Source organism: Theropithecus gelada, chromosome 6 (assembly GCF_003255815.1).
Source record: "Theropithecus gelada isolate Dixy chromosome 6, Tgel_1.0, whole genome shotgun sequence".
In the NCBI taxonomy this organism is placed as follows: domain Eukaryota; kingdom Metazoa; phylum Chordata; class Mammalia; order Primates; family Cercopithecidae; genus Theropithecus; species Theropithecus gelada.
The window spans coordinates 142,244,151-142,270,476 of record NC_037673.1 but is presented as its reverse complement, the minus strand read 5'-3'; the positions used below and the strand labels follow the sequence as shown (position 1 = coordinate 142,270,476).

At 42.4% G+C, this 26,326-nt stretch overlaps 1 protein-coding gene across 3 annotated transcripts in view; it reads left to right on the top strand.

Moving 5' to 3' along the window:
• Window positions 1-12,328: 12,328 nt before the first annotated feature.
• Window positions 12,329-26,326, top strand: part of PRELID2 (PRELI domain containing 2) — an 88,879-nt gene continuing 74,881 nt past the window's right edge. For 2 of the 3 annotated variants that reach the window (XM_025388221.1, XM_025388220.1), the window contains exon 1: window positions 12,339-12,494. In XM_025388221.1, the coding sequence (XP_025244006.1) occupies window positions 12,420-12,494 (75 nt within the window). In that variant the 5' untranslated portion in view covers window positions 12,339-12,419. Of the gene's footprint in view, window positions 12,495-26,326 lie in introns of all 3 variants that reach the window. The other variant, XM_025388222.1, reaches the window with a different exon arrangement.

Genomic DNA, 26,326 nt, shown 5'->3' with positions numbered 1-26,326 from the left:
CCCTCACTAGAAGGTAAGCTCCTTAAGGGCAATAACTCTACCTGTTTTGTGCATTGATGTTTGCTCAGCATCTAAAAAAATGCCTAGAATGGAGTAGGCTCCCAGGAAATATTTATTGAAAGAAACAACAGTAAATACTACCTATTTTGGATATCTACTGGTTGTAAGATAAAGATGGGAGCATGCGATGGTTAATTTTATGTGTCAATTTAAATGGATTAAGGGATGCTCATATAGCTGCAGATAGCAGGTCATTGTCATTGGGCTTCTCAACCTTTATAATCATACGAGCCTATCCCTAAAATAAACCCCTGTTATGTATATCTCTATATATCCTATTAATTCTGTTTTTCTGGGGAACCCTGACTAATACAGATTTGAATATTAGGGGGTTTTAGCACAAAGATACATGGCGTAGTATGTCTAGGTTAACAAGTAGATAAATTTTAGTAAGACAGTAAAGATAACAGATTGGGCTAATAAAAGTATGTATTATTAAATGCTTCTACAATAACCTTTACTGCAGCAAAATGAAAAAAAAAGGTTTCCAAGAATCTATAAATCAACATGACATATTAAAATGTTGTAAAAAACTAAGCAAATCTGTATTTTCAACCCTCTTATTTTGTCTAGAAGATGAAACACAATCTTGTTATGAACTGGCTTAGGTAAGTCCTATTGGTTGAGGCATGAGACTTTATGATTCTGTTTTTGTAAGTCATTAATTATCTAACTACTGAGCCCTTTGATCTTAAGCAAACTGTTGTATATCTTAGTAAATGTGTTGTACCTCAGCTTCCTAACCTGTAAACTATGGATAATAACTATACCTGGCAATTGTGGTGAGAGTTAAATAAACTAATACACATAAATTACTCAAAGCAATTACACAAATAACAGTGCCTGCCACATATTAAGTGTCCAATAAATGTTAGCTGTTATTATTAAGAACTTATTTCCCTTATTATTTCATTTGAATAGCAGCTTCTACTGCCAGAACACTTACTTACACATGATCTTATCCGAATTGCATGAGGTGTTCAGCATTTGGTATTTGTTGAGTGCTAGAGATACAAAGAAACTTGAGACCAAGTCCCATCTTTCAGAAATTTGCAACGTAGTTCCAACAGTATTTTCTGCTATGGCTTGATTTTAGAAAATACATCTCCAGGGGAGCTAAACATAGACTGCTAACTTTTTACCAATTAGGATTCTTTAGGTTGCAAGTAACAGAATCCAACTCGAAGTAGCTTCAAAAACAGAGTGGACTTGTTAGTATGGGTCAATGAAAAGAGTGTGTCTTTTAGGAGTGGTTGGTCCAGGATCTCCACAGTGTTCACTGAAAGCCCAACTTTTCCCCAGCTGTTGGCTTCTCTCATCACAGGGATGACATCAAGCCAAGGCTATCTACCCATAGGATGTCTACTAGCCTTAGCTTGGGGCATTTCCTTGTTCATATCTGGGGGAGGGGAGCTAATTTCCAGAATCCCCCAGTAAACCTCTCTTCATGTCTCATTGGTCCAATCTGCACCATATGCCTGTTCTATTGCCAGTCCCTGGGAGTGGAGATTATCCCTGGATCAATCAGGCCCACCTTGGAAGCTGGGAGTGAGTCAACCTCCTTTCAGGTCCCTGTGCTAGTGCTTATTAGGGCTACAATAAAAACTTGAAGGCAGAATGAATGCTGACTAGATAACCAACAATTCCCAGTCTACTCTTTGAGAGGAGAATGATACCTTACTTTTATGTTCTAACATGTTCTGAGCCAAGTATACAGAAAATGCTTAATAAATACTGCAGAAAGAGTGGAGAGTAAATAGACCTACCAAAGAATTATTTATCCACCTTACATAAGTCTCTGAATCCTAGAAATATTTGTCTTAGGAACTGGCACTATCAGTTTTTTTCTTGTTTAATTGCCCTCTCTCTCAGCAACATGACCGTAGACTCCATCTAGTCCCAAGAGTGTTGGAAGGGCAGTTGGGATTGACCTTTTCTTTTGGAGTCTCCCTTATTGATTGATCATAAGCTGTGATATTCGTAATTCATTCCCAGGTCAAGGGGCACATTTTGACTGCTTGGTATCATATGCTGTAGTAGATGAATCAATCTTTTAAGATTTGTGCCCAGAAAAGTTGGCATTTAAGCTTTCCCTTTATTCCAGCTCCGAGGTTAGGGAAACAGCTGTTGATGGACTAATTAGCATCTTAAGGGGACTAAGAATGATCTCCTATCCTTTAACAGTTGAATAAGCAGTTGTCTCAGGGAGATTCTTCGAGCATCACTGGAATATTATTTCATGCAGAACTACAGGCTGGCCTGACTTCCTGGTCACCACAGATAACACAATGGCAATAGCTATAGTAAAGAAAAGCAAGTTTGTCATGCCTGGTCATGGGAAAGGATAATGGTAGGGTGCATTTGACATAGGAAAGTTTGTAACTTCTCAGGAGTTAACCCTTCGACTGGCATGCTTAGCATCTGTTTTGTCTCACTTCTAAGAGAGGGTCTATGTCTTAGGAGTAGATGCAGGAAAACCAAGTACATACAATCAATGCATAATATCACACACAATAGCCACTAAGGATATTGGGAAGCTGAAGCAAAATCAGGAGCCACTTTATTCATTCTGAAGTATTACTACTGTACCAGTTAGTAACATTCTCATTGATAAGAACAGCTGGTTTGGTGAGCTGACCAAGACAGGAGCTTGAGGTAAATCTTTTTCAAAATTTTTGTTTTATCTCAAGCTCCAACATGATCAATGAGGTTAATCTTATGTATTCACTTATTTGTTTTACTGCTCTGAAGGTGCATCCGCATGGGTCAATCTTTTTTTTTTTAGACAGGGTCTCACTGTGTTGTCCAGGCTGGAGTGCAGTGGTACAGTCACGGCCACTGCAGCCTTGACCTCTCCAGGCTCAGGTGATCCTCCCACTTCAACCTCCCAAGCATCTGGGACTACAGGTGCACACCACCATGTCTGGCTAATTTTTCTATTTTTTGTAGAGACTGGGTTTCACCATGTTGCCTAGGTCAATATGAAATCCCGAGTTCCTCTGCCCTCCTCAGTTTCCCACAGTGCTAGAATTATGGATGTGAGCTACCAAGCTCACCTGGTTAATCTTTTATTATTATTATTTTAATTCTGGAACAGATTAAGATGAGAATGGCTTCGTTAATCTTGATGTGACCATTTTAGGAAAATAAATATTTTTTCCATGGGAAAATAACTAAAGTCCTTGCCTGAATCTTCTATTTCTAGGTATAATTTCCCCAATATCCATGTTTACCTATTGAATGTTATTTTCCCATTATTTCATAGTGGCCATCACCTCTTCTGACTGAAGTTTCTTTTTTTAAAGAAACATCAATGTCTTTAATCTGGATACTCTTGTGTGTTCTGGTTTCAAATAATTCCAGTTTTCAAGTACTGACTTTGAACCTATTAGTTTACATCTCTGCAAATGAAAGTTTAGTGAAATGGGAGTCTACTCCCTTTGGATGAGTTAATTAGCCCCTCCATGCTTCAGTTTATTCATCTGTGAACTGTGGATAATAATGGTAATGAATGTGGCAGTGCTTCACTCATGCCCCCTCTGCAGGGTCTGTGCTCCCCATCCTCCTCAAAGCTGTGCTCCTTTCTGAGGCTTGTCACCCAGCCTCCTTACCTTAATACCCCAGCTCCAGGGATTTCTATAGGATCGGTTGAGGCCTCAACTGGAACCAAATTTTGGAGCAGATTGTCTTATTGTCCAACCCTCCATTCCTCACTTCCTAAGGGGTGTATCTCCCTAAAGTACCCCCATCCTCATCTCTGTATGTAATTCCTTGTCTCATAGTCTGTTTCCAAGGAACCCAATCTGAGACAAATACCTACTTCTTCAGATTGTTGTAAAGATTGAGTGTCTATATAAAGCCCTTCAGATAGCACTTGGGTTTGGGAATAGATTTATTATTTGATAGCTGTCATTATTCTTGGGTTGTACTTCATTGATAACATTGCCATTTCTGCTTATCTCATCAATCAGATAGTCCTTTGGAAAAATAATTTAATAACTAGCCCAAGTCAAAGTTGTTAAGTTTGCTATTTTTCTGTTAGTTTACTCTTCCTTTGCCCTGGGGCCCTTCATGGCTGCCTCCTTCCCTGCCCCTTCTCTCCTTTCCCCTTCTCCTACCCATTCCAACCCTATAGTATCTGACTGCTCATGGCTTCCCCTGCTGGAAAAATATGTGGGAAAGGAAAGGACTTGCTAAACTTACTCACATTGGAGGCTCAGTGTGTTATCCCTTCACTTTCTAAGTTAAACTTCATCTGAAATTCTCTCTGTATGCCTTTGGTTTTATTATTACTATTATTATTACCTGCAGTACCACCACAACTGCCCTTCTGTAATTTTTTACCTTCAGTCTGTTGTGAGATCATTTTTAAAAAATTGGTCTTCCCAGATAAGAAGCATCTTAAATAGATGCTTTTAAAATGCATGCCATTATGAGCTTCAAGTCAGTGAAATTTTTTTTAAAAAAGAAATAAAATGCATGCCATTAAGATAAAATAAAATGCATGCCACTAATTGCTACCTGCTATTACAAAGAAAATTTCCCCTTTTGTACTCATATGGTGAGGCGAATTGGCCTTAAAGAATGCAATTTTACCAAACAAACAAGATGAATAAAATTCTTATTGGATTTCCAAACAATCAAGGTGAATAGGGTAAATACGGAGAGTTGAAAACATAATGTAAAAGGCAGCTCGACTTTCAAAGATCTCAAGAGCTGGGTCGATTTGGAGATGGAAAAAGAGTGGGCAATAAGTAGTCTTTTTTCTTTCCTTTTCTCTTCTTTTTCTTTGGGCACATGAACTCACGACAGCTAAATTTTTCTTCCACATCATACTAGATAGGAGTCTCAGTTCAAAGTGCTAGAAAACTCAACTCAAATTAAGCTAAGCACAAAAGGAGATTTCCTGGAAGGATCCTGACCAAGCTCAGAGAATCTAAGAAGGAGCTGCAGAAAACATGGCAATTCATGGGATTCAGGGACCAGAACTGGAGGTCCGATGCCTCCAGAATCTCTCTTCATCTTTCGTCTCAGCTTGTGTCTGATATTACTGGTTAAATTGTGTCCTTCAAAAAGATGTTGAAGTCCTAACCCCCAGTGCCTATGAATGCGGTCTTGTTTGGAAAGAAAGTTTTATCAGATGATCAAGTTAAAATGATGTATTAGCTTGCTAGGGCGTCCATAACAAAGTACCACAGACTGTTTGGCTTAAAATAACAAGAAATTTATTTCTTCACAGTTCCGGAGCCCAAAAGTCTGAGATGAAGGCATCAGCAGGATTGATTTCTCCTTGGCTTGTTGGTGGCCTTCTTCTCTCTCTCTCTTCACATGATCTTCCTTCTGTGCATGTTTGTGTCCTCAGCTCTTCTTCTGATAAGGGCACCAATCATATGGGTTATTAGGGCCCAACAATATGACCTCACTTTACATTAGTGACCTAGTTACCCTTTCAAAGCTCCTGTCTTTAAATACAGTCACATCCTGAGGTACTGGGCGTTAGTACTTCAACATATAAATTTTAGGGACACAATTTTGTGTATAACAGTTGAGGTCATTAGGGTGGCTCTTAATCTAATGTTCTTATAAAAATTTGGACACAAAAACAGACATGCATAGAGAGAAGACAATGTGAAGTCACAAGAAGACCATCCACAAGCTAAGAAATGCCTGGGGCTATTAGAAGCTAGGGGAGAAGCATGGGACAGATTCTCCCTCAGAGCCCTCAGAAGGAATCCATCCTGCCAACAACAGCTTGATTTATGACTTCTGGAATCCAGAGCTGTGAGACAATAAATTTCTGTTTTTCAAGCCATCCATTTGTGGCATTTTGAAAATGAATACATCTGGCTTTTGTTCCCTCTACAGTCAGACAGGCTTTCTCCAGATGGTGACCAGACTGGACCTTGGCTCTTCCTCTTCCCACTTCTGATCTTTCAGCACACGTTTCCATTTCTACTTTCACAACGGATCCAGAACCTAAAAACTGATCACTACCTGCGCTGATACCATTGTGGTCTCAGCCATCATTTCCTCTTATCTAGATTATGGCAATTGCCTCTTGAGGGGAGAACAAGCTCAAATCGTGATTTTTTTCCTGTGCTCTCACCACAAAAATCATCAACACAGAAGACGTTCTGTATTTTGTAGAGACCGGGTTTCACCATGTTGCCTAGGGCAGTATGAAACTCCCGAGTTCCTCTGCCCTCCTTCAGTAATGGCAGTTGTGGTGAGAGTTAAATAAACTAATACATACTATTATTATTAATAATATTGTTATCTACAGTACCACCACAACTGCTCTTCTGTAACTTTTTGGCCTTCATGTATGATGAAATATCTCTGTAAGACATTTGGTATCTTAAAGACCAAATAAGGTCATGAACTTCTAAGGTTGGTAACACACATGCAAATGTGTGTGTGGTTTCTCCCCATACAGCAAGCAAGCACTCAGGTCTGCAGTGGACACCAGCTAGGTGTCCTCCAATTCAATTCTGACACTACCTGGAGATAGTTCAGATCCCACAAGTTGAGGACCCAGTCCCACAAGATCACTCCGCTGTCCCCACCCTCCCCCATTCAGATGCTAGTTGCAAGTCCTGACCTCCAGAACTTCTGACTCACCCACTTCAAGACGGGCTTCCCGTGACCCTCTCTTTGGATTCAATTAATTTACTAGAGCAGCTCATAGAACTCAGGGAAACACTTACTTCCATTTACCAGTTTATTATAAAGGATAGTGCAAAGGATGTAGCTGAAGAGATGCATAGGGCAAGGTACAGGGGAAGAGGCGTGGAGCTTCCATGCTCTCCCTGGGTGCACCATCCTCCAGAAATCTCCATATGTTTGGCTAGCTGGGAGCTCTCTGAACCCTGTTCTTTTGGGTCTCTTAGCAAGACTCCATTGGATAGACATGATTGAAGACAACCAGGTAGAAATATGATTAGCTAAAAAAGGGTATGATCTAATACTAACAGACTGAGTCAGGAAACCTAGTAAGGCCCATCTGTCTAGATTCTTCGTGGCCTTCCCGTGCAGCATTTCTTCGTGCACGGTATGGGGCAGGACACTCTCTGGAATGAGAAATCAATCAGAAAAGCCAGGAAAGATTAGAGTCCTGCCTTGGGCAGGTGAAGGGAAGTCAGAAGAAGGTCAGAGAGAGAAAAGCCTGCTTCTGAGGCCTAAAGTGTCCCCAACATTATAGCAAAAGACTGTAGCAAGGGCTATGGGAGTTATGAGCCGGGAACCATGAATCTATATTTATATATAGAGGGAAGAGTGGAGTTTAGTGAGGAGTGGGAGTAGGGGAGGAAATTTTACATATGTATATATGTAAAATATCATACCTCTTAATTGGTCTTTTTCTTCACTTTGCCTCCCCATATTCACTTCTCCAAACTGTAAGTAGCCAGAGTGATTCTGTTAAAATATAGAGTTGAGATCATGTCTCTCCTCTGCTCAAAACTCTTAATGGCTTCCCATCTCATACAGATAAAGCCAACATCTTTACCATGGCCTGGAGGACCCTGTGTGACCTAGATCCGTGTTTTCTGACCTTATATCTCAGGAACTCTGCAACAGCCATACTGGCCTCCTTGCAGTTCTGAAATGTATCAGGAGAATGCCTGTTTCAGGATCTTAGAACCTGCCGTTCCTTCTACCCAGAATGATCCTCCTCCAAATACGAGCATGACTTGCTTCTCCTCTTCTTTCAACTTTTCTGCTTTAATGTAATTTTCTCAGAGAGGTCTTCCTTAGCTCTTTTAAAAAATTTAAACACTGCTCCTCTTTCCCCTGCCCTGCCATCACTTCTCATCCTTCTTCTCCAGTTTATTTTTTCTCCTTAGTACCCATACTTACTTATCATACATGATATTTTACATATTTGAATCTATTCTGAGATTTTGCTTTGTTTTCCTTGCAAGTTATCATTCTGTACCCTGGTTTCAATAACTATATCCCTGTTCCCTGCCTTGGCTTGTGTCTCTAGCCCACATCTCAAATGTAAGGTTGCTGGATTTTAGAGACAGTCTTGGCCCACTCAGTTTCTGCCCCTGCATTTCAGTTTTTTTTTTTTTTTTTTTGAGACGGAGTCTTGCTCTGTCGCCCAGGCTGGAGTGCAGTGGCCGGATCTCAGCTCACTGCAAGCTCCGCCTCCTGGGTTTACGCCATTCTCCTGTCTCAGCCTCCCGAGTAGCTGGGACTACAGGCGCCCGCCACCTCGCCCGGCTAGTTTTTTGTATTTTTTAGTAGAGACGGGGTTTCACCGTGTTAGCCAGGATGGTCTCGATCTCCTGACCTCGTGATCCGCCCATCTCGGCCTCCCAAAGTGCTGGGATTACAGGCTTGAGCCACCGCGCCCGGCCGCATTTCAGTTTTCGTTGGTGGAAAAACTGAGCTGCAGGGGCAGGAAGGATTTTGTTCAAGGTCATATTTTATATTAAGTACATTCGTGAGTTTTTTCAACATATACTAGGTGTCAGGCATTTTACTAGGCACTGGATAGAGAGGAGTGAATAATATATACAGTTCCTCCAGTCTTGAGAACGTCACAGTAACAGTGAAGTGTTTACATATACAGATAATTATAAGACTGGATACAAAAAATCATTGATAGAGAGATGGTCAGGATGGTCAGAAGTGGGAACTGAACCAACATGAAGAAGGTGAGAAAAGCAGAGAGACAGGGTCAGGGCTGGAGTTCTGTCTCACTTAAATCTTGCAGCATTTACAATCATTCATTCATTCATTCAACCTGAATATATTGGATGTCTACCATGTTTAAACTATTGTGCCTCCCTTTGAAGATACAAAAGGTATTTGATATCTTATAAAAGCTCTTTAGTAAGATATTTGGCATGTTAAAGACCAAATAAAGTCATGAACTTCTAAGGTCTGTCAGCAAATTTCCATCCTCAAGTCCCTGCCCAGTTAAGCCAAGCAATTTAAAAGCAATGGAAATTTGTTTCACAGTTTCTTCTCTCTCCCTCAGAGGACCCAGCAAGTAAGATTACTATTGTGCAAACCGGCTGTGATTCAGAGCTACAAGATTATAGGCTCATGTTGTCAAGTCTGGCACACGTTTCAGAAAGCCCCAATGTCCTTGGAATGGGCAGGTTGCATTTGTTCTTACACAAGTCACTCAGCCAATCAGCCCCAAGTAGAGGTAGCAGGTGGTGGGGCCTTTAATCTTTCAGGATACACCATTGGCCTTTCAAGGTTACTTAATCAGGAGATGAAATCCTGCTTAAAGATACACTCTGGGAGAAACTGATGGTCAGAGTGGATTGAGGATACAGGGCCCAGGACCCACGCTAGCGGTTTGTATGTCACATCTGGTCTCCAGCTACTCTGGTAAAAAAGGCAGATACAAAATACCATAAACTCTGCAGATAATTGAACTCTCCTTTGTGGGCCTGTGTAGTCTCCCTGTAAGACTGCCTTTTGTTTTCCCGTAAGGAGGGATTGGTGATATAATGGAGTGACTTTTCAACATGCATCCAACACATGTAAGAGCGTTTGCATCTCATTCTCCTCTCCACTCCTCCCTCTGTATTTCAAGGAAACGCTGCCTACAGGCTTAGTAAGGTGGGGATTAAGAATTAATTATTGGATTTAGCAATTTGGTCATTGGTGACCTTGACAACAGTAGCTTCAGTGAAGTGGTGGGGGCAAATACTGATTGGAATGGACTCAAGACATTACAGGGAGCTCTTTTGAGAAGCATCAGTGGAGCAGGGACTTGGAATACAGCTGGAGGAAGATAGTGAAGATAGGGGGTTAAGAGGGTTAGGAGTGTTTTTTTTTTTTTCTTTTTCTTTTTAATGGAAGAAATTACAGTGTACTTGTTGTGCTGGCTGGAATGGCCCACTAGAGACAAAGCTGATGATGCAGAAAGGGAGATATTGCTAGAGCAATGGCCTTGAACAAGAAAGAGGATGGGAACTTTTAGTGATGTACTAGAGCTGGCCATTCAACACAGCTATTATTAAAGCGTATAAATTTACAATCACATAAATTACATATAAAAATTAATAAATATTTATTTATTTGAGATGGGTCTCACTCTGTGGCCCAGGCTGGAGTGCATGGCACCATCATAGTTCACTACAGCCTTGAACTCCTGGATTTAATAGATCCTCTGGCCTTAGCAACAGGTGTGTGCCACCACACTTGGCTAATTTTTATTTTTTATTTTATTTTTTGTAGAGATGGGGTTTCACTATGTTGCCCACACTGGTCTCAAACTCTTGGCCTCAAGTGATCCTTCTACCTTGACCTCCCAAAGTGCTGAGGTTACAGGCAGGAACCATAGCAGCCTGGCCAAAGAGTAATAAACATTGAAAACTCATCCCTTCCTACTGCATTTTTCCATTATCTATGTTCTTGGTTCTTTATGGCTGTTGTACGTAGGTGGTGAAAATACCGTGTGATGGTGTGCTTCTGTGCTTCCCTCCCCAACTCCCACCCCTCACTAAACTCCATGTTGCTAAATCCCCAACTTGTGTTTAGTGACATCGAGTTGGCATCTTTAAACATGGTAGGAGTATTTACACCACAGGAATCAGCAACCTTTGGAAATCAGGGCCTTGCGTGATTTATGCTTTAAAGGAGAGCTGTTTGTTAAACATTTTTCAGTTCACCTCAGGATTCAGTGGACAAATGGAGACACTGGTGCTAAAACAAAGTGCTGACAGTTCAGCCACAGGAACAAGAGGGAAGGCAGGGCATTTGGTCTGGTTGGTAGAGAGGTGGCAGAGCGATGTGACCTACTGACTAAGTGAAAATGGAAGTAAGGTAATGACTGGAGTATAAGACTGGGAACAAAGATGTGAGAGGTGTGAGGTGAGAGGAATGTGGGAGAGTAAGTGGATTAGAGAAATTCAGTACTTTCTTTTTTCTTTTTTTTTTTTTTGAGATGGAGTCTTGCTCTTGTTGCCCAGGCTGGAGTGTAATGGGCGATCTCTGCTCACTGCAACCTCCGTCTCCCTGGTTCAAGCGATTCTCCTGCCTCAGTCTCCCGTGTAGCTGGGACTACAGGCACCCGTCACCACGCCCAGCTAATTTTTGTATTTTTAGGAGAGACGGGGTTTCACCATGTTGGCCAGGCTGGTCTCGAACTCCGGACCAGGTGATCCGCCCACCTTGGCCTCCCAAAGCGCTGGGATTACAGGCGTGAGTCACCGTGCCCGGCCAGAAATTCAGTACTTTCATAGTGTATTTGGTACTATTAAAAGGCGCCATAGGGTTAGTGGTTATGAATTTAAAAGATGCCTGTCACAGTGGGTGTGTATTTTCCTCCAGCCCCTTCCGGTGGCTTGGGTAGGGACAGTCAGAGGAGAGCTAGATTTACACAAGGCTAGGGTTTTGCCAGACCAGTGTGACTGTGTACAGCAGGGGCGAGCAAGATGGCAAAATCGTAAAAGTCATCACCTCGGAGACCCTCCATAATCACCCTCGCTAAAATCATGTCCGCGCCCGTGTCACTTTAACCGATTATTGTGTTTATTTTCCCAGCTTGTTGATTGGGTGTGAAATCAGCCGGCTCATCAGCAGGGCTGGTGTTTCCTCCCGGCAGAATCCGCAGTGCCCACCGCAGCGCTGGGGCATAGGAGGTCTCAGAACCGTGCTGAATACACGGATGAACGTGCTGGTTCTCCTAACATCTGGGCGTTGCAGTAAAGAATAATACTCGCAACTCTTTTGTATCCTCTAGTTCCCTGCTCCGTGGTGTTTAACCTCAGCGAGCAAAGGAACTTAACTGCAGGGTTGGATGCACTAAAACGAGGTTCTTATTCCCGAGGCAATCTTGACCTTACACAAGGCCCAACCCCAAGCCTCAGAGGCAGCTGCCTGGTGGCGTGAGTAATGCTGGCCTTTGTCACACCAGACCTTCCTTATTAATATTTTCCCGTGCTGCCAACCACGGCTTATTCTGTGACTCCAGGCGGTGATACCATAAACGCACAAGCCCAAGGTCCAGGTTTCCTGGGGCGGGGCGTGATGGCTTCCAGGCAGAGAAGCTTCTTTCGGCAGGCGCGGCCGCGGGAGGGTACCAGGGCCGCTCAGGCGCCGCCAGCGTGGAGACCGCGGGGCCCTAGGTGCTCTGGGCGCGCTCCAGCACCTCCAGCGCTCTGCAACACCCGCCTCCGTGACTCTGGGCGTAGGGGCAGGAGCGTGGGCGTGGCCCACTGCTCGTTTCTCCGAGTGGCCAATAAAGTTTCGAAAGTTTGAAAAGCGGAGGAAAAAGGCCACGCCCATGTGGCTGTCCGAGTGTGGGCGCCTGCGGGCCTCGGCGGAGCCTTGGGCTGCTCTGCGCTCGCGGAGGCGTGGCCGGTGCGCGGGGCCCGCGGCGCGCGGGGATGGGGGTCTCGGTGGACGTGCACCAGGTGTACAAGTACCCCTTCGAGCAGGTGGTCGCCAGCTTTCTCCGAAAGGTACCGCCCCGCTTCCACCCTCCGGATCCCGCGCTGCCTCCGCTGCTTGCCCCCTCTCTTCTCCTCCATCCACGCGGAAGCTGGCATCGTCCGTCTCTCTCTCCAGCCGCGGGCTTGGCTTCAGGGATGTGTGGGTCGAGAGGGATTTCCTCGAAAACTCCCCTTACAGGGAGCGGGAAAAGGCGCCGTGCTTGGCATCACGTTCACACCTGCCCCAGCTGAAAGAAGAGGCTTTCCTTTCAGGAAGAGCCTCGGGGAATGCCAGCTCGCGAACTCCGTGGAGTTGCAGATGACCGACGTGTGGAGCTTTCCCGTTCATCACTGACCCCTTAAAAGCGAGGGGAGGCCATTGGGCAGTCATCCTGGTTTACTCAGCATGATCGTTCTGCCGCCTCTCCACTTCCCCTTATTAAACAGCTGTGGGACTTCACGCAGCTTGCTTACTCTCTCTGTGCCTTAGTTTGCTAATCTGTAAAATGGGGAAGATAATAGTACCGACTCAGAATTGTTGTGAGGATCCAGATGAGGTAACTTACGTACAGTGCTTATCACAGCTGTGACCTAAATGAAGAAACTGAGGCAAAATCAATATAAAAAGAGAGTTTATTTGAGCCAAGTTTGAGGACTGCATCCTGGGAGTGAAGGTGCCCTGAGTACACATTCTGATGAGCAGAAGTCGAAAGTGAGTTTTTAAAGGAGAATAAGAAGCGGTTCCTAAGTTGTTTACCAAGAATTTATATTAAAGTAATATAAACTATTGATTGGCTGTACATTGTTCTTTGTATCACAAATTCCGGGAACTTGAAGGTAATGGGTAAGGCATCTAACTGGTCGGGAACAAAATTGGGCTCGCAGGAATAGGTTGCTCGCAGGAATAGGTTGGGTGAGGAGGGGACCACCGAAGTCCTGTACTCTTGTCTCTCTGGGCTTGATCGGTTTTGCGTATTTCACTGTAACTCACACAATCTGCTCTGAGCTATTTTTTTTTTCTCACTGCTACTGATGTTTAGTTAGGGCTCTAAAATGTTATTGTTGTTTGTATTACTACAACTGATTTCAATACAAGTAATGAACTCTTCCTCAATATTGAGTGGCCCTGAATCCTAAAGACTGTTTCTAGGGTTGTGGGTCCTGATAATAGGAAAATGGGATATGTCTTTGAGAAATCGAAAGCGCCCAGGCCTGGGAGGTAGGACTCCTGTACTCTGGTCTGGTTCTATGTGTGGTTAGTTCTCTGGGTTGACCTTGGCCGAGGGTCTTTTCTCTAGGCCTTAGTTTCCACATCTATAAGATGAGGGGTTGTACCGGAAGATCTTTTAAGGTCCCCTTCAGTTTTCACTTTCTTAAGCAAGATGTGCAACAATTGCAGTTTGTCTTGGTTAGCAGCCACGGAACATTGAACTCCATATGCAACCCGGAAGCCAAACTAAGGGAGATGCTGGGAAGACGAAGGTCATTTGTTAAACGATAAGGCATAGCCTGCATTAGAGGAGGTGACACGGTAGCCCTGGTCACAGAGGAATGAGGAGGACACTGGTTAACATTTTTTTGCTATAGGGGGCCTCTTTAGAAGGAATGTCAGCTTGCTGATATGTTCATTGATTTTCAGTGTCTAGACTAGTGCCTAGCACCTACTAGGTATTTAATAAAAACCTGATCAATGAATAAAGGAATGAGTGATTTACAGATCTTTTGTAGACTTTGCCTTAGGCCAGGCTTCTGGACCCAAAAAGTAACAGCCAACACCCAATGTTTTTGTTAGGACTGGCACTTTGGAGTCTGGGTATTCTTTTTTTTTTTTTTTTTTTTTTTTTTTTTAAATTTATTTATTATTATTATACTGTAAGTTGTAGGGTACATGTGCATAACGTGCAGGTTTGTTACATATGTATACTTGTGCCTTGCTGGTGTGCTGCACCCATCAACTCGTCATTTACATCAGGTATAACTCCCAATGCAATCCCTCCCCCCGCCCCCCTCCCCATGATAGGCCCCGGTGTGTGATGTTCCCCTTCCCGAGTCCAAGTGATCTCATTGTTCAGTTCCCACCTATGAGTGAGAACATGCGGTGTTTGGTTTTCTGTTCTTGTGATAGTTTGCTAAGAATGATGGATTCCAGCTGCATCCATGTCCCTACAAAGGACACAAACTCATCCTTTTTTATGGCTGCATAGTATTCCATGGTGTATATATGCCACATTTTCTTAATCCAATCTGTCACTGATGGACATTTGGGTTGATTCCAAGTCTTTGCTATTGTGAATAGTGCTGCAATAAACATACGTGTGCATGTGTCTTTATAGCAGCATAATTTATAATCCTTTGGGTATATACCCAGTAATGGGATGGCTGGGTCATATGGTACATCTAGTTCTAGATCCTTGAGGAATCGCCATACTGTTTTCCATAATGGTTGAACTAGTTTACAATCCCACCAACAGTGTAAAAGTGTTCCTATTTCTCCACATCCTCTCCAGCACCTGTTGTTTCCTGACTTTTGAATGATCGCCATTCTAACTGGTGTGAGATGGTATCTCATTGTGGTTTTGATTTGCATTTCTCTGATGGCCAGTGATGATGAGCATTTTTTCATGTATTTGTTGGCTGTATGAATGTCTTCTTTTGAGAAATGTCTATTCATATCCTTTGCCCACTTTTTGATGGGGTTGTTTGTTTTTTTCTTGTAAATTTGTTGGAGTTCTTTGTAGGTTCTGGATATTAGCCCTTTGTCAGATGAGTAGATTGCAAAAATTTTCTCCCATTCTGTAGGTTGCCTGTTCACTCTGATGGTAGTTTCTTTTGCTGTGCAGAAGCTCTTTAGTTTAATGAGATCCCATTTGTCAATTTTGGCTTTTGCTGCCGTTGCTTTTGGTGTTTTAGACATGAAGTCTTTGCCCATGCCTATGTCCTGAATGGTACTACCTAGGTTTTCCTCTAGGATTTTTATGGTATTAGGTCTAACATTTAAGTCTCTAATCCATCTTGAATTAATTTTCGTATAAGGAGTAAGGAAAGGATCCAGTTTCAGCTTTCTACTTATGGCTAGCCAATTTTCCCAGCACCATTTATTAAATAGGGAATCCTTTCCCCATTTCTTGTTTCTCTCAGGTTTGTCAAAGATCAGATGGCTGTAGATGTGTGGTATTATTTCTGAGGACTCTGTTCTGTTCCATTGGTCTATATCTCTGTTTTGGTACCAGTACCATGCTGTTTTGGTTACTGTAGCCTTGTAGTATAGTTTGAAGTCAGGTAGCGTGATGCCTCCAGCTTTGTTCTTTTGACTTAGGATTGTCTTGGAGATGCGGGCTCTTTTTTGGTTCCATATGAACTTTAAAGCAGTTTTTTCCAATTCTGTGAAGAAACTCATTGGTAGCTTGATGGGGATGGCATTGAATCTATAAATTACCTTGGGCAGTATGGCCATTTTCACGATATTGATTCTTCCTATCCATGAGCATGGTATGTTCTTCCATTTGTTTGTGTCCTCTTTTATTTCACTGAGCAGTGGTTTGTAGTTCTCCTTGAAGAGGTCCTTTACATCCCTTGTAAGTTGGATTCCTAGGTATTTGATTCTCTTTGAAGCAATTGTGAATGGAAGTTCATTCATGATTTGGCTCTCTGTTTGTCTGTTACTAGTGTATAAGAATGCTTGTGATTTTTGCACATTAATTTTGTATCCTGAGACTTTGCTGAAGTTGCTTATCAGCTTAAGGAGATTTTGGGCTGAGACAATGGGATTTTCTAAATAGACAATCATGTCATCTGCAAACAGGGACAATTTGACTTCTTCTTTTCCTAACTGAATACCCTTGATTTCTTTCTCTTGCCTGATTGCCCTAGCCAGAACTTCCAACACTATGTTGAATAGGAGTGGTGAGAGAGGGCATCCCTGTCTTGTGCCAGTTTTCAAAGGGAATTTTTCCAGTTTTTGCCCATTCAGTATGATATTGGCTGTGGGTTTGTCATAAATAGCTCTTATTATTTTGAGGTACGTTCCATCAATACCGAATTTATTGAGCGTTTTTAGCATGAAGGGCTGTTGAATTTTGTCAAAAGCCTTTTCTGCATCTATTGAGATAATCATGTGGTTCTTGTCTTTGGTTCTGTTTATATGCTGGATTATGTTTATTGATTTGCGAATGTTGAACCAGCCTTGCATCCCAGGGATGAAGCCCACTTGATCATGGTGGATAAGCTTTTTGATGTGTTGCTGAATCCGGTTTGCCAGTATTTTATTGAGGATTTTTGCATCGATGTTCATCAGGGATATTGGTCTAAAATTCTCTTTTTTTGTTGTATCTCTGCCAGGCTTTGGTATCAGGATGATGTTGGCCTCATAAAATGAGTTAGGGAGGATTCCCTCTTTTTCTATTGATTGGAATAGTTTCAGAAGGAATGGTACCAACTCCTCCTTGTACCTCTGGTAGAATTCAGCTGTGAATCCATCTGGTCCTGGACTTTTTTTGGTTGGTAGGCTATTAATTGTTGCCTCAATTTCAGAGCCTGCTATTGGTCTATTCAGGGATTCAACTTCTTCCTGGTTTAGTCTTGGAAGAGTGTAAGTGTCCAGGAAATTATCCATTTCTTCTAGATTTTCCAGTTTATTTGCGTAGAGGTGTTTATAGTATTCTCTGATGGTAGTTTGTATTTCTGTGGGGTCGGTGGTGATATCCCCTTTTTCATTTTTAATTGCGTCGATTTGATTCTTCTCTCTTTTCTTCTTTATTAGTCTTGCTAGTGGTCTGTCAATTTTGTTGATCTTTTCAAAAAACCAACTCCTGGATTCATTGATTTTTTGGAGGGTTTTTTGTGTCTCTATCTCCTTCAGTTCTGCTCTGATCTTAGTTATTTCTAGCCTTCTGCTAGCTTTCGAATGTGTTTGCTCTTGCTTCTCTAGTTCTTTTAATTGCGATGTTAGAGTGTCAATTTTAGATCTTTCCTGCTTTCTCTTGTGGGCATTTAGTGCTATAAATTTCCCTCTACACACTGCTTTAAATGTGTCCCAGAGATTCTGGTATGTTGTATCTTTGTTCTCATTGGTTTCAAAGAACATCTTTATTTCTGCCTTCATTTCGTTATGTACCCAGTAGTCATTCAGGAGCAGGTTGTTCAGTTTCCATGTAGTTGAGCGGTTTTGATTGAGTTTCTTAGTCCTGAGTTCTAGTTTGATTGCACTGTGGTCTGAGAGACAGTTTGTTATAATTTCTGTTCTTGTACATTTGCTGAGGAGTGCTTTACTTCCAATTACGTGGTCAATTTTGGAATAAGTACGATGTGGTGCTGAGAAGAATGTATATTCTGTTGATTTGGGGTGGAGAGTTCTATAGATGTCTATTAGGTCTGCTTGCTGCAGAGATGAGTTCAATTCCTGGATATCCTTGTTAACTTTCTGTCTCGTTGATCTGTCTAATGTTGACAATGGAGTGTTGAAGTCTCCCATTATTATTGTATGGGAGTCTAAGTCTCTTTGTAAGTCTCTAAGGACTTGCTTTATGAATCTGGGTGCTCCTGTATTGGGTGCATATATATTTAGGATAGTTAGCTCTTCCTGTTGAATTGATCCCTTTACCATTATGTAATGGCCTTCTTTGTCTCTTTTGATCTTTGATGGTTTAAAGTCTGTTTTATCAGAGACTAGTATTGCAACCCCCGCTTTTTTTTGTTCTCCATTTGCTTGGTAAATCTTCCTCCATCCCTTTATTTTGAGCCTATGTATGTCTCTGCGTGTGAGATGGGTCTCCTGAATACAGCAGACTGATGGGTCTTGACTCTTTATCCAGTTTGCCAGTCTGTGTCTCTTAATTGGAGCATTTAGTCCATTTACATTTAAGGTTAAGATTGTTATGTGTGAACTTGATCCTGCCATTATGATATTAACTGGTTATTTTGCTCATTAGTTGATGCAGTTTCTTCCTAGCCTCGATGGTCTTTACATTTTGGCATGTTTTTGAGATGGCTGGTACCGGTTGTTCCTTTCCATGTTGAGTGCTTCCTTCAGGGTCTCTTGTAAGGCAGGCCTAGTGGTGACAAAATCTCTAAGCATTTGCTTATCTGTAAAGGATTTTATTTCTCCTTCACTTATGAAACTTAGTTTGGCTGGATATGAAATTCTGGGTTTAAAATTCTTTTCTTTAAGAATGTTGAATATTGGCCCCCACTCTCTTCTGGCTTGGAGAGTTTCTGCCGAGAGATCTGCTGTGAGTCTGATGGGCTTCCCTTTGTGGGTAACCCGACCTTTCTCTCTGGCTGCCCTTAAGATTTTTTCCTTCATTTCAACTTTGGTGAATCTGACAATTATGTGTCTTGGAGTTGCTCTTCTCGAGGAGTATCTTTGTGGCGTTCTCTGTATTTCCTGGATTTGAGTGTTGGCCTGCCCTACTAGGTTGGGGAAGTTCTCCTGGATGATATCCTGAAGAGTGTTTTCCAACTTGGTTCCATTTTCCCCCTCACTTTCAGGCACCCCAATCAGACGTAGATTTGGTCTTTTTACATAATCCCATACTTCTTGCAGGCTTTGTTCATTTCTTTTTCTTCTTTTTTCTTTTGGTTTCTCTTCTCGCTTCATTTCATTCATTTGATCCTCAATTGCTGATACTCTTTCTTCCAGTTGATCGAGTCGGTTACTGAAGCTTGTGCATTTGTCACGTATTTCTCGTGTCATGGTTTTCATCTCTTTCATTTCGTTTATGACCTTCTCTGCATTAATTAGTCTAGCCGTCAATTCTTCCACTTTTTTTTCAAGATTTTTAGTTTCTTTGCGCTGGGTACGTAATTCCTCCTTTAGCTCTGAGAAATTTGATGGACTGAAGCCTTCTTCTCTCATCTCGTCAAAGTCATTCTCCGTCCAGCTTTGATCCGTTGCTGGCGATGAGCTGCGCTCCTTTGCCGGGGGAGATGCGCTCTTGTTTTTTGAATTTCCAGCTTTTCTGCCCTGCTTTTTCCCCATCTTTGTGGTTTTATCTGCCTCTGGTCTTTGATGATGGTGATGTACTGATGGGGTTTTGGTGTAGGTGTCCTTCCTGTTTGATAGTTTTCCTTCTAACAGTCAGGACCCTCAGCTGTAGGTCTGTTGGAGATTGCTTGAGGTCCACTCCAGACCCTGTTTGCCTGGGTATCAGCAGCAGAGGCTGCAGAAGATAGAATATTTCTGAACAGCAAGTGTACCTGTCTGATTCTTGCTTTGGAAGCTTCCTCTCAGGGGTGTACTCCACCCTGTGAGGTGTGGGGTGTCAGACTGCCCCTAGTGGGGGATGTCTCCCAGTTAGGCTACTCAGGGGTCAGGGACCCGCTTGAGCAGGGAGTCTGTCCCTTCTCAGATCTCAACCTCCGTGTTGGGAGATCCACTGCTCTCTTCAAAGCTGTCAGACAGAGTCGTTTGCGTCTGCAGAGGTGTCTGCTGCTTTGTTATTGTTTTCTGTGCCCTGCCCCCAGAGGTGGAGTCTACAGAGACAGGCAGGTTTCCTTGAGCTGCTGTGAGCTCCACCCAGTTCGAGCTTCCCAGCAGCTTTGTTTACCTACTTAAGCCTCAGCAATGGCGGGCGCCCCTCCCCCAGCCTCGCTGCTGCCTTGCCGGTAGATCACAGACTGCTGTGATAGCAATGAGGGAGGCTCCGTGGGTGTGGGACCCTCCCGGCCAGGTGTGGGATATGATCTCCTGGTGTGCCTGTTTGCTCAAAGCGCAGTATTGGGGTGGGAGTTACCCGATTCTCCAGGTGTTGTGTGTCTCAGTTCCCCTGGCTAGGAAAAGGGATTCCCTTCCCCCTTGCGCTTCTCAGGTGAGGCAATGCCTCGCCCTGCTTCAGCTCTCGCTGGTCGGGCTGCAGCAGCTGACCAGTACCGATCGTCCGGCACTCCCCAGTGAGATGAACCCAGTACCTCAGTTGAAAATGCCGAAATCACCGGTCTTCTGTGTCGCTGGCGCTGGGAGTTGAAGACTGGAGCTGCTCCTATTCGGCCATCTTGCTCCAAACGGTCTTAATTACTGCCGAGTCTGGGTATTCTTATGCCACTGCTTCTTTGTAAAGTCTTTTTGGATTGTCATCATCAAGAGTTAGTCGATCTCCACATTCTCAGAACTCTCAGGGCACTCTGTCTAGGCCTTGCTGACCTTCTGCAGTGTCAGATGGTGACTTCTGTATGTGTTGTATTTCCCATTAGACTCTCAGGTTTTTAAAGGTGAGACTCACTCCTGCAGAAGCACACAACACAATGCCAAGTTCTCATTTACGGAGGTCTCGGTGCATTGTCAGCTTTTGGAAAATGCTTTTCTTTTGTTGAATAGATACTTATCTTCTGTGTGCCAAGCTTTGTGCTAGGTGCTAGAAAAATGTGGGAGGTCACCACAGACCCTGTTCTCATGGAACTGATGGTGTGTAGTGGGTGAGATTAACATAAATAAATGATGAGCAAACGAACACAAAATTCAAATTGATGCTGTGTACTTATAAAAGGAAAATACATGGTGCTCGAATACAGCAGGGAGGCCTGCTGAAGTCAGACAGGGTGATCTTTAGGAAAGGCTTCCCTGAAGAAGTGGCACTTGTGAAATGATGGCTGAAGCATGAATAGAAGTTTCCTAGGAAGACTGGGTGTGTGGTGTGTGGTGTGGCATGGTGTGTGTGTGTATGTGCGCTCATGTGTACTTTCCATACTTTATCATGTTTACTGCTGCCAACACCCTCAGGAAGTAGTTATGATTAATTTCCATTTTACAATATAGAGAAACTGAGGACCAGAGAAGTCCAAGTGTCTTCCTCAAGTTCCTACAGCTAGCAGGTAGGACAGCCAGTATTTTAACACACGGATCCAAAACTCACACCCTGAGTCACCAGGCTCTGCTGCATTGCATATAATAGGCGCTTCCAACGATCATTGAGGGAATACAGTGTTTCAGAATCAACTTTGCTGGCCGGGCGCAGCAGCTCACGCCTGTAATCCCAGCACTTTGGGAGGCCGAGGCTGGTGGATCACTTGAGGTCAGGAGTCAAGACCAGCCTGGCTAACATGGCGAAACCCCATCTCTACCAAAAATACAAAAAATTAGCCAGGTCTGGTGGCCTATGCCTGTAATCCCAGCTACTCAGGAGGCTAAGATGAGAATCACTTGAACCCAGGAGGCGGAGGTCGCAGTGAGCCAAGATCACGCCATTGCACTCCAGCCTGGGTAACAGAGCAAGACTTTGTCTCAAAAACGAAAACAAACAAGCCCAAAAAACTTTGCTGTGCTCAATCTGTTTTCTTTTGTTCACAGTCTTCTCTCAGAGTTTGCTTAGCTGTGTGGATCTGTGGTCCCTGATATAAAGGTATAACTTGGATGTATGTTAGGGTGAGAACACAGAATGTTTAAGTTATCTATTGGTAGGTAACAAACCACTCCAAAATTTAATGACTTAAACCAACGACAGGCTTTTAATTTTCACAATTCTGTGAGTTGACTAAGCTCATGTGGTTGGTTTTTGTGTGCTGTGTGGTATAGCTGAGGTCACTTATATAGCTATATTCAGTTAGAACCTGTTGTAATTCTTATAAAATATTTAGCAGAGTACCTGGTACATAGTGAACAAGAACTATGGAAGGGAAGAACTGGGAAAGGCAGAACTGGGAATATCAGAACTGGGAAATGGAAGGTGGAACTGGGAAAACAAGAGACAAACATTTGGAGACTAAAGATCTAGTGATGGAACAGTGTTAACGTCATGCATGTCACTGTACTTCCTTTCTTTCTATTCATTCATAAAGGAATCCTTCAGAGATTTCTTGGAAGGAGCAATGTGGCTATTTATAAGATGTCAGTAAATCCATTTGCTGGGTGAATTTTCCCCTTATGTTATTCAAAGCCATGAACTGGAATTCAGTAGACCTGGATCCTAATCATTATGCTTTCACTGTTAGGTTGGGTGGCCATGGAAAACCGTTTTCACCATCCTATACTGTGTCCTTGTCCAAATTAGAAAAGGCATCTTTTAGGGGTCCGCTTCATAAGCTCACAGTTCATAGGGCTGGTGGAAAGCAAATGAGACTATTTATGCAAATTAGAAAATGGTACTCCTTCCTCTAGGTGGGTGCAGTCCTGTGCCCATGGGTGCACTTGACGAGGAGCCCTTGTGCAGTGAGTAACATCACAACTGTGTAAGCCCTAGTTTCTCCTCTGTGAAAATGGTAATGCCACCTACCGCACCTACCTTCCAGGGTTGTTGTGAGGATATAACATGTGTTGACAGTTTGAAAAGCATAAGCTTTTTAAAATAAACCTAGGGTAGTAATAATTATCTTTTTGGCAAAATACACTTTTATTTTTCTTTCAGTCTTTATGATTTTTGTTTCAAAGGAAAGCACTTGGCAGAAGGGACAATCATCTGAGGGTCCCTGGGAAGTATTTAATCTGATTTTGCACAATGGTATGTTTAGCATTGAAGAAGTTCTATTTTAAATCAAATCTACTGATCTATGGCTTTTGGTTTGTTAGCAGTTGCCTTCCAAGTTATAATATACTACTGTTTTTAAAACCTGAAGAATGTTTGCTCTTCTTACATCTGCCTGTTGAATACCACAGGCAAAATATTAGCTGCATGCTTTCAAAGCTAAATGACACTGTGAAAACAAACAATATGATACCCTTTGTTCGTGAAATATAGTATTTCTCAATAAACTTCATGGAGGAATGTTATGAAACCCAAAATGGTTTATTCATTGGATGCTGAACTGTATGTATTCCAAGAACTATAGTGTCAATGCACTTGACGGTGTATTTTGGTTTCTTTCTTTGTGTGACTCTTAGCTTTCTAGCTCTCATCACTTACCACGGTTTCCTTCCTTTTACTTAAAATCATCTACAAAGAGAACACAAAGTTGCATAGACGAATGTAGCAATGTAGAAAATAGGTCTTCTTTGGAATCTCACTTAGACCTTTCTAATGGGCTTGCCTTTCGTGACCTGGATTCAGAGAACTTCTTAAATTTCATCTGCCTGAAATTTAAAGTCATTAAAAAGGATCCAGAGAGCCATTATATTGACTATGTTTTCTTGTTTGTATCTAAATGAGGCCAGAGAAGTAAAGATTTTTCTTACCTTTGCAAGGTTGATTTTCTTTTTATGCTGTGGTCAAAAGAGTCATAGTGAATAGAGTATCACCTTCATAGGTGGTGATTTTTGTCATTTGTCTCTGATGTATCCCAAGTACCCAAAGAGATTCTGGAACATAGTAGGTACACAGCAAATCCTTGTTGAATGAATGAATGAAATAACTCTTTTGGGGATTAGCCCTGTGCAATTTTAGATTGAAGTCAGTATGGGATTCAGAAACATGTCCTTACTTTTGGTACTGTAATAAAATGGACAGATTAAAATATTAATAATTTCTTTGCTTCAACAGAATGACCCTGGGTGTTATTTATTTTGGCTGGGAGCCTGGTATGCTGAACAAATGGTTTGAATGTTTACTCTTAAGCTCATAAAGGGGATTTATGAATGGCTATTTCCATTTAGAGTAGAAAGTTGATTGGGTAATTAATAATGTTTCCATTTCTGATCCTATCTTTTCTCCCTTGCAAATCTGACACTTACATGTGTGGAACATATCTCCTTGCAAAGCTCCAGAAATATTTGGGGGTGAACCTGCATTTCTAAAATAAACGATTTGATAAACCATAGGCCTAGTTTAACATAATGATTATTTATCTTTTGTCACATGCTGTACTAATCTTTCTTCACTTTTATCTTCCTGTCCTCAGTTCCACTAGAAGATTAGGCATGATGTAAAGGAGAATGGTGCAGATGTGCAGGATGTGGGCTCTGACATCGGATGGGGTGGGGAAGACAGGGATGGAGCGCTGTTAGCCCTGTGAGCTTGGATGGGTCATTTCATTTTTCTATGCCTCGATTTCCTCATCTGCAAAATGAGAATAATAATCACTATCTTCTGGAGTTGTTGGAGAAATTAAATTGGATAATGCATACAGTTACACGTAACATACCCAGCTTAATTTCAGCACACAGTAGGCTCTTTTAAAGTACTTGTTGAATAATGATAACAACAACAACAACAACAACAATAATTTGTTGCATTGATTTCATGAGCCTGAAAATAAAAAGCTGAGAGAAGTGGCCTCAGAAATCTTTACTAACTTAGAGTAATAAAAGGGAGAGTGAGCGTGAATAAAGGTACACATTTGAATGAGGAATATTTTCTAAATGCCATTTGAATAACTGTAAAGGATACTTAGAAACTTATCTAGTGGAGATTGCTGCTTAATCAGTGTATAAAAGATAGAAGATATTGGCCAGGCATGGTGGCTCATGCCTATAATCCCAGCACTTTGCAAGGCCGAGGTGGGTTGATCAATTGAGCCCAGGAGTTCAAGACCAGCCTGGGCAACAGGGCAAAAACCCCATCTCTAACGACAACAACAACAACACTCCAAACCACACAGACACAGAAACAAACAACCCCCGCCCCCACCAAAATTAGCCGGACATGGTGGCACACACATGTAGTCCTAGGTACTCGGGAGGCTGAGGTAGGAGGATCACTTGAACCGGGTGGCAGAGGTTGCAGTGAGCTGTAATTGCATCACCACTACACTCCAGCCTGGGTGACAAAATGAGACCCAGTCTCAAAAAAAAAAAAAAAAAAAAAAAAATTTTTCATGATCTAAGTACATGGACCTGTCTTCAAGGAGTTCACTGTCAGAAGGGACAGAGGAGGATGTAATAGTTTTCATGATAAGGCTTTCTCGGGGGCATATGGCAGACGTTGCATTATAGTATGGGGCTAGATTTATATTTTAACTATAAATCCATGAAAGCATTTAAACTATTTAGAAATAGTTGCCTTTAAAAAAACAAGTAAATACTCTCTCTTGCACTCTCGCTTCTCTGGTGCAGCCCTTTCCCTAATGCTAGTGCAGAGTGAAGTGTCAGGAAGGCCTTGTATCTCACACAAATTCTGAACTGGTAAAGTATGAGCTTGCGAGTTTTTTTTTTTTTGAGACGGAGTCTCGCTCTGTCGCCCAGGCTGGAGTGCAGTGGCCGGATCTCAGCTCACTGCAAGCTCCGCCTCCCGGGTTCACGCCATTCTCCGGCCTCAGCCTCCCAAGTAGCTGGGACTACAGGCGCCCGCCACCTCGCCCGGCTAGTTTTTTGTATTTCTTAATAGAGACGGGGTTTCACCGTGTTAGCCAGGATGGTCTCGATCTCCTGACCTCGTGATCCGCCCGTCTCGGCCTCCCAAAGTGCTGGGATTACAGGCTTGAGCCACCGCGCCCGGCCGCGAGTTTTTTTTAATTAGTCTAGGAAAATCAGATATATTATCTTCTAATCATTTTAAAATCACTGTTTAAGTATTTTTGGATTGCAGATAGATGCCAGCAATATATTTAATGCCATACCACAGTAAATCGCAAGGTAAAAACCGAAGTCTTGAAGCTCTTTAAGTTTTCAAAAGCGTTGATTCATTTGTTAGTAGCAAAACCAGCTACATTGATTTTCTACTTGCACAGTGCTAGGTATTATACTGTAATTAAATTGTTTCCTTTAATTCTGGTAACAACTCTTTGAGGTAATTATTTATTCTCACTTTACAGATGAAGAGACTAGGGCAGATTAAAATGATTTGTCGAAGCTTCTCACAGATGAGATTCCAATTCAGATCTCTTGGGCTCTAAAATTCACCATTTTCCAAAATCCTGTCTTTAATTTTGTTTTTTATTTCTTAACTTTTCCTTTAGAAACAATTTGACTTATAAACCATTTCAAAATCAATATGGCAGAACAAATAATTCCCGTATACTTTTTTCCAGCTTCCCCGAACCACAGTATAGTTTCTAAAACCAGA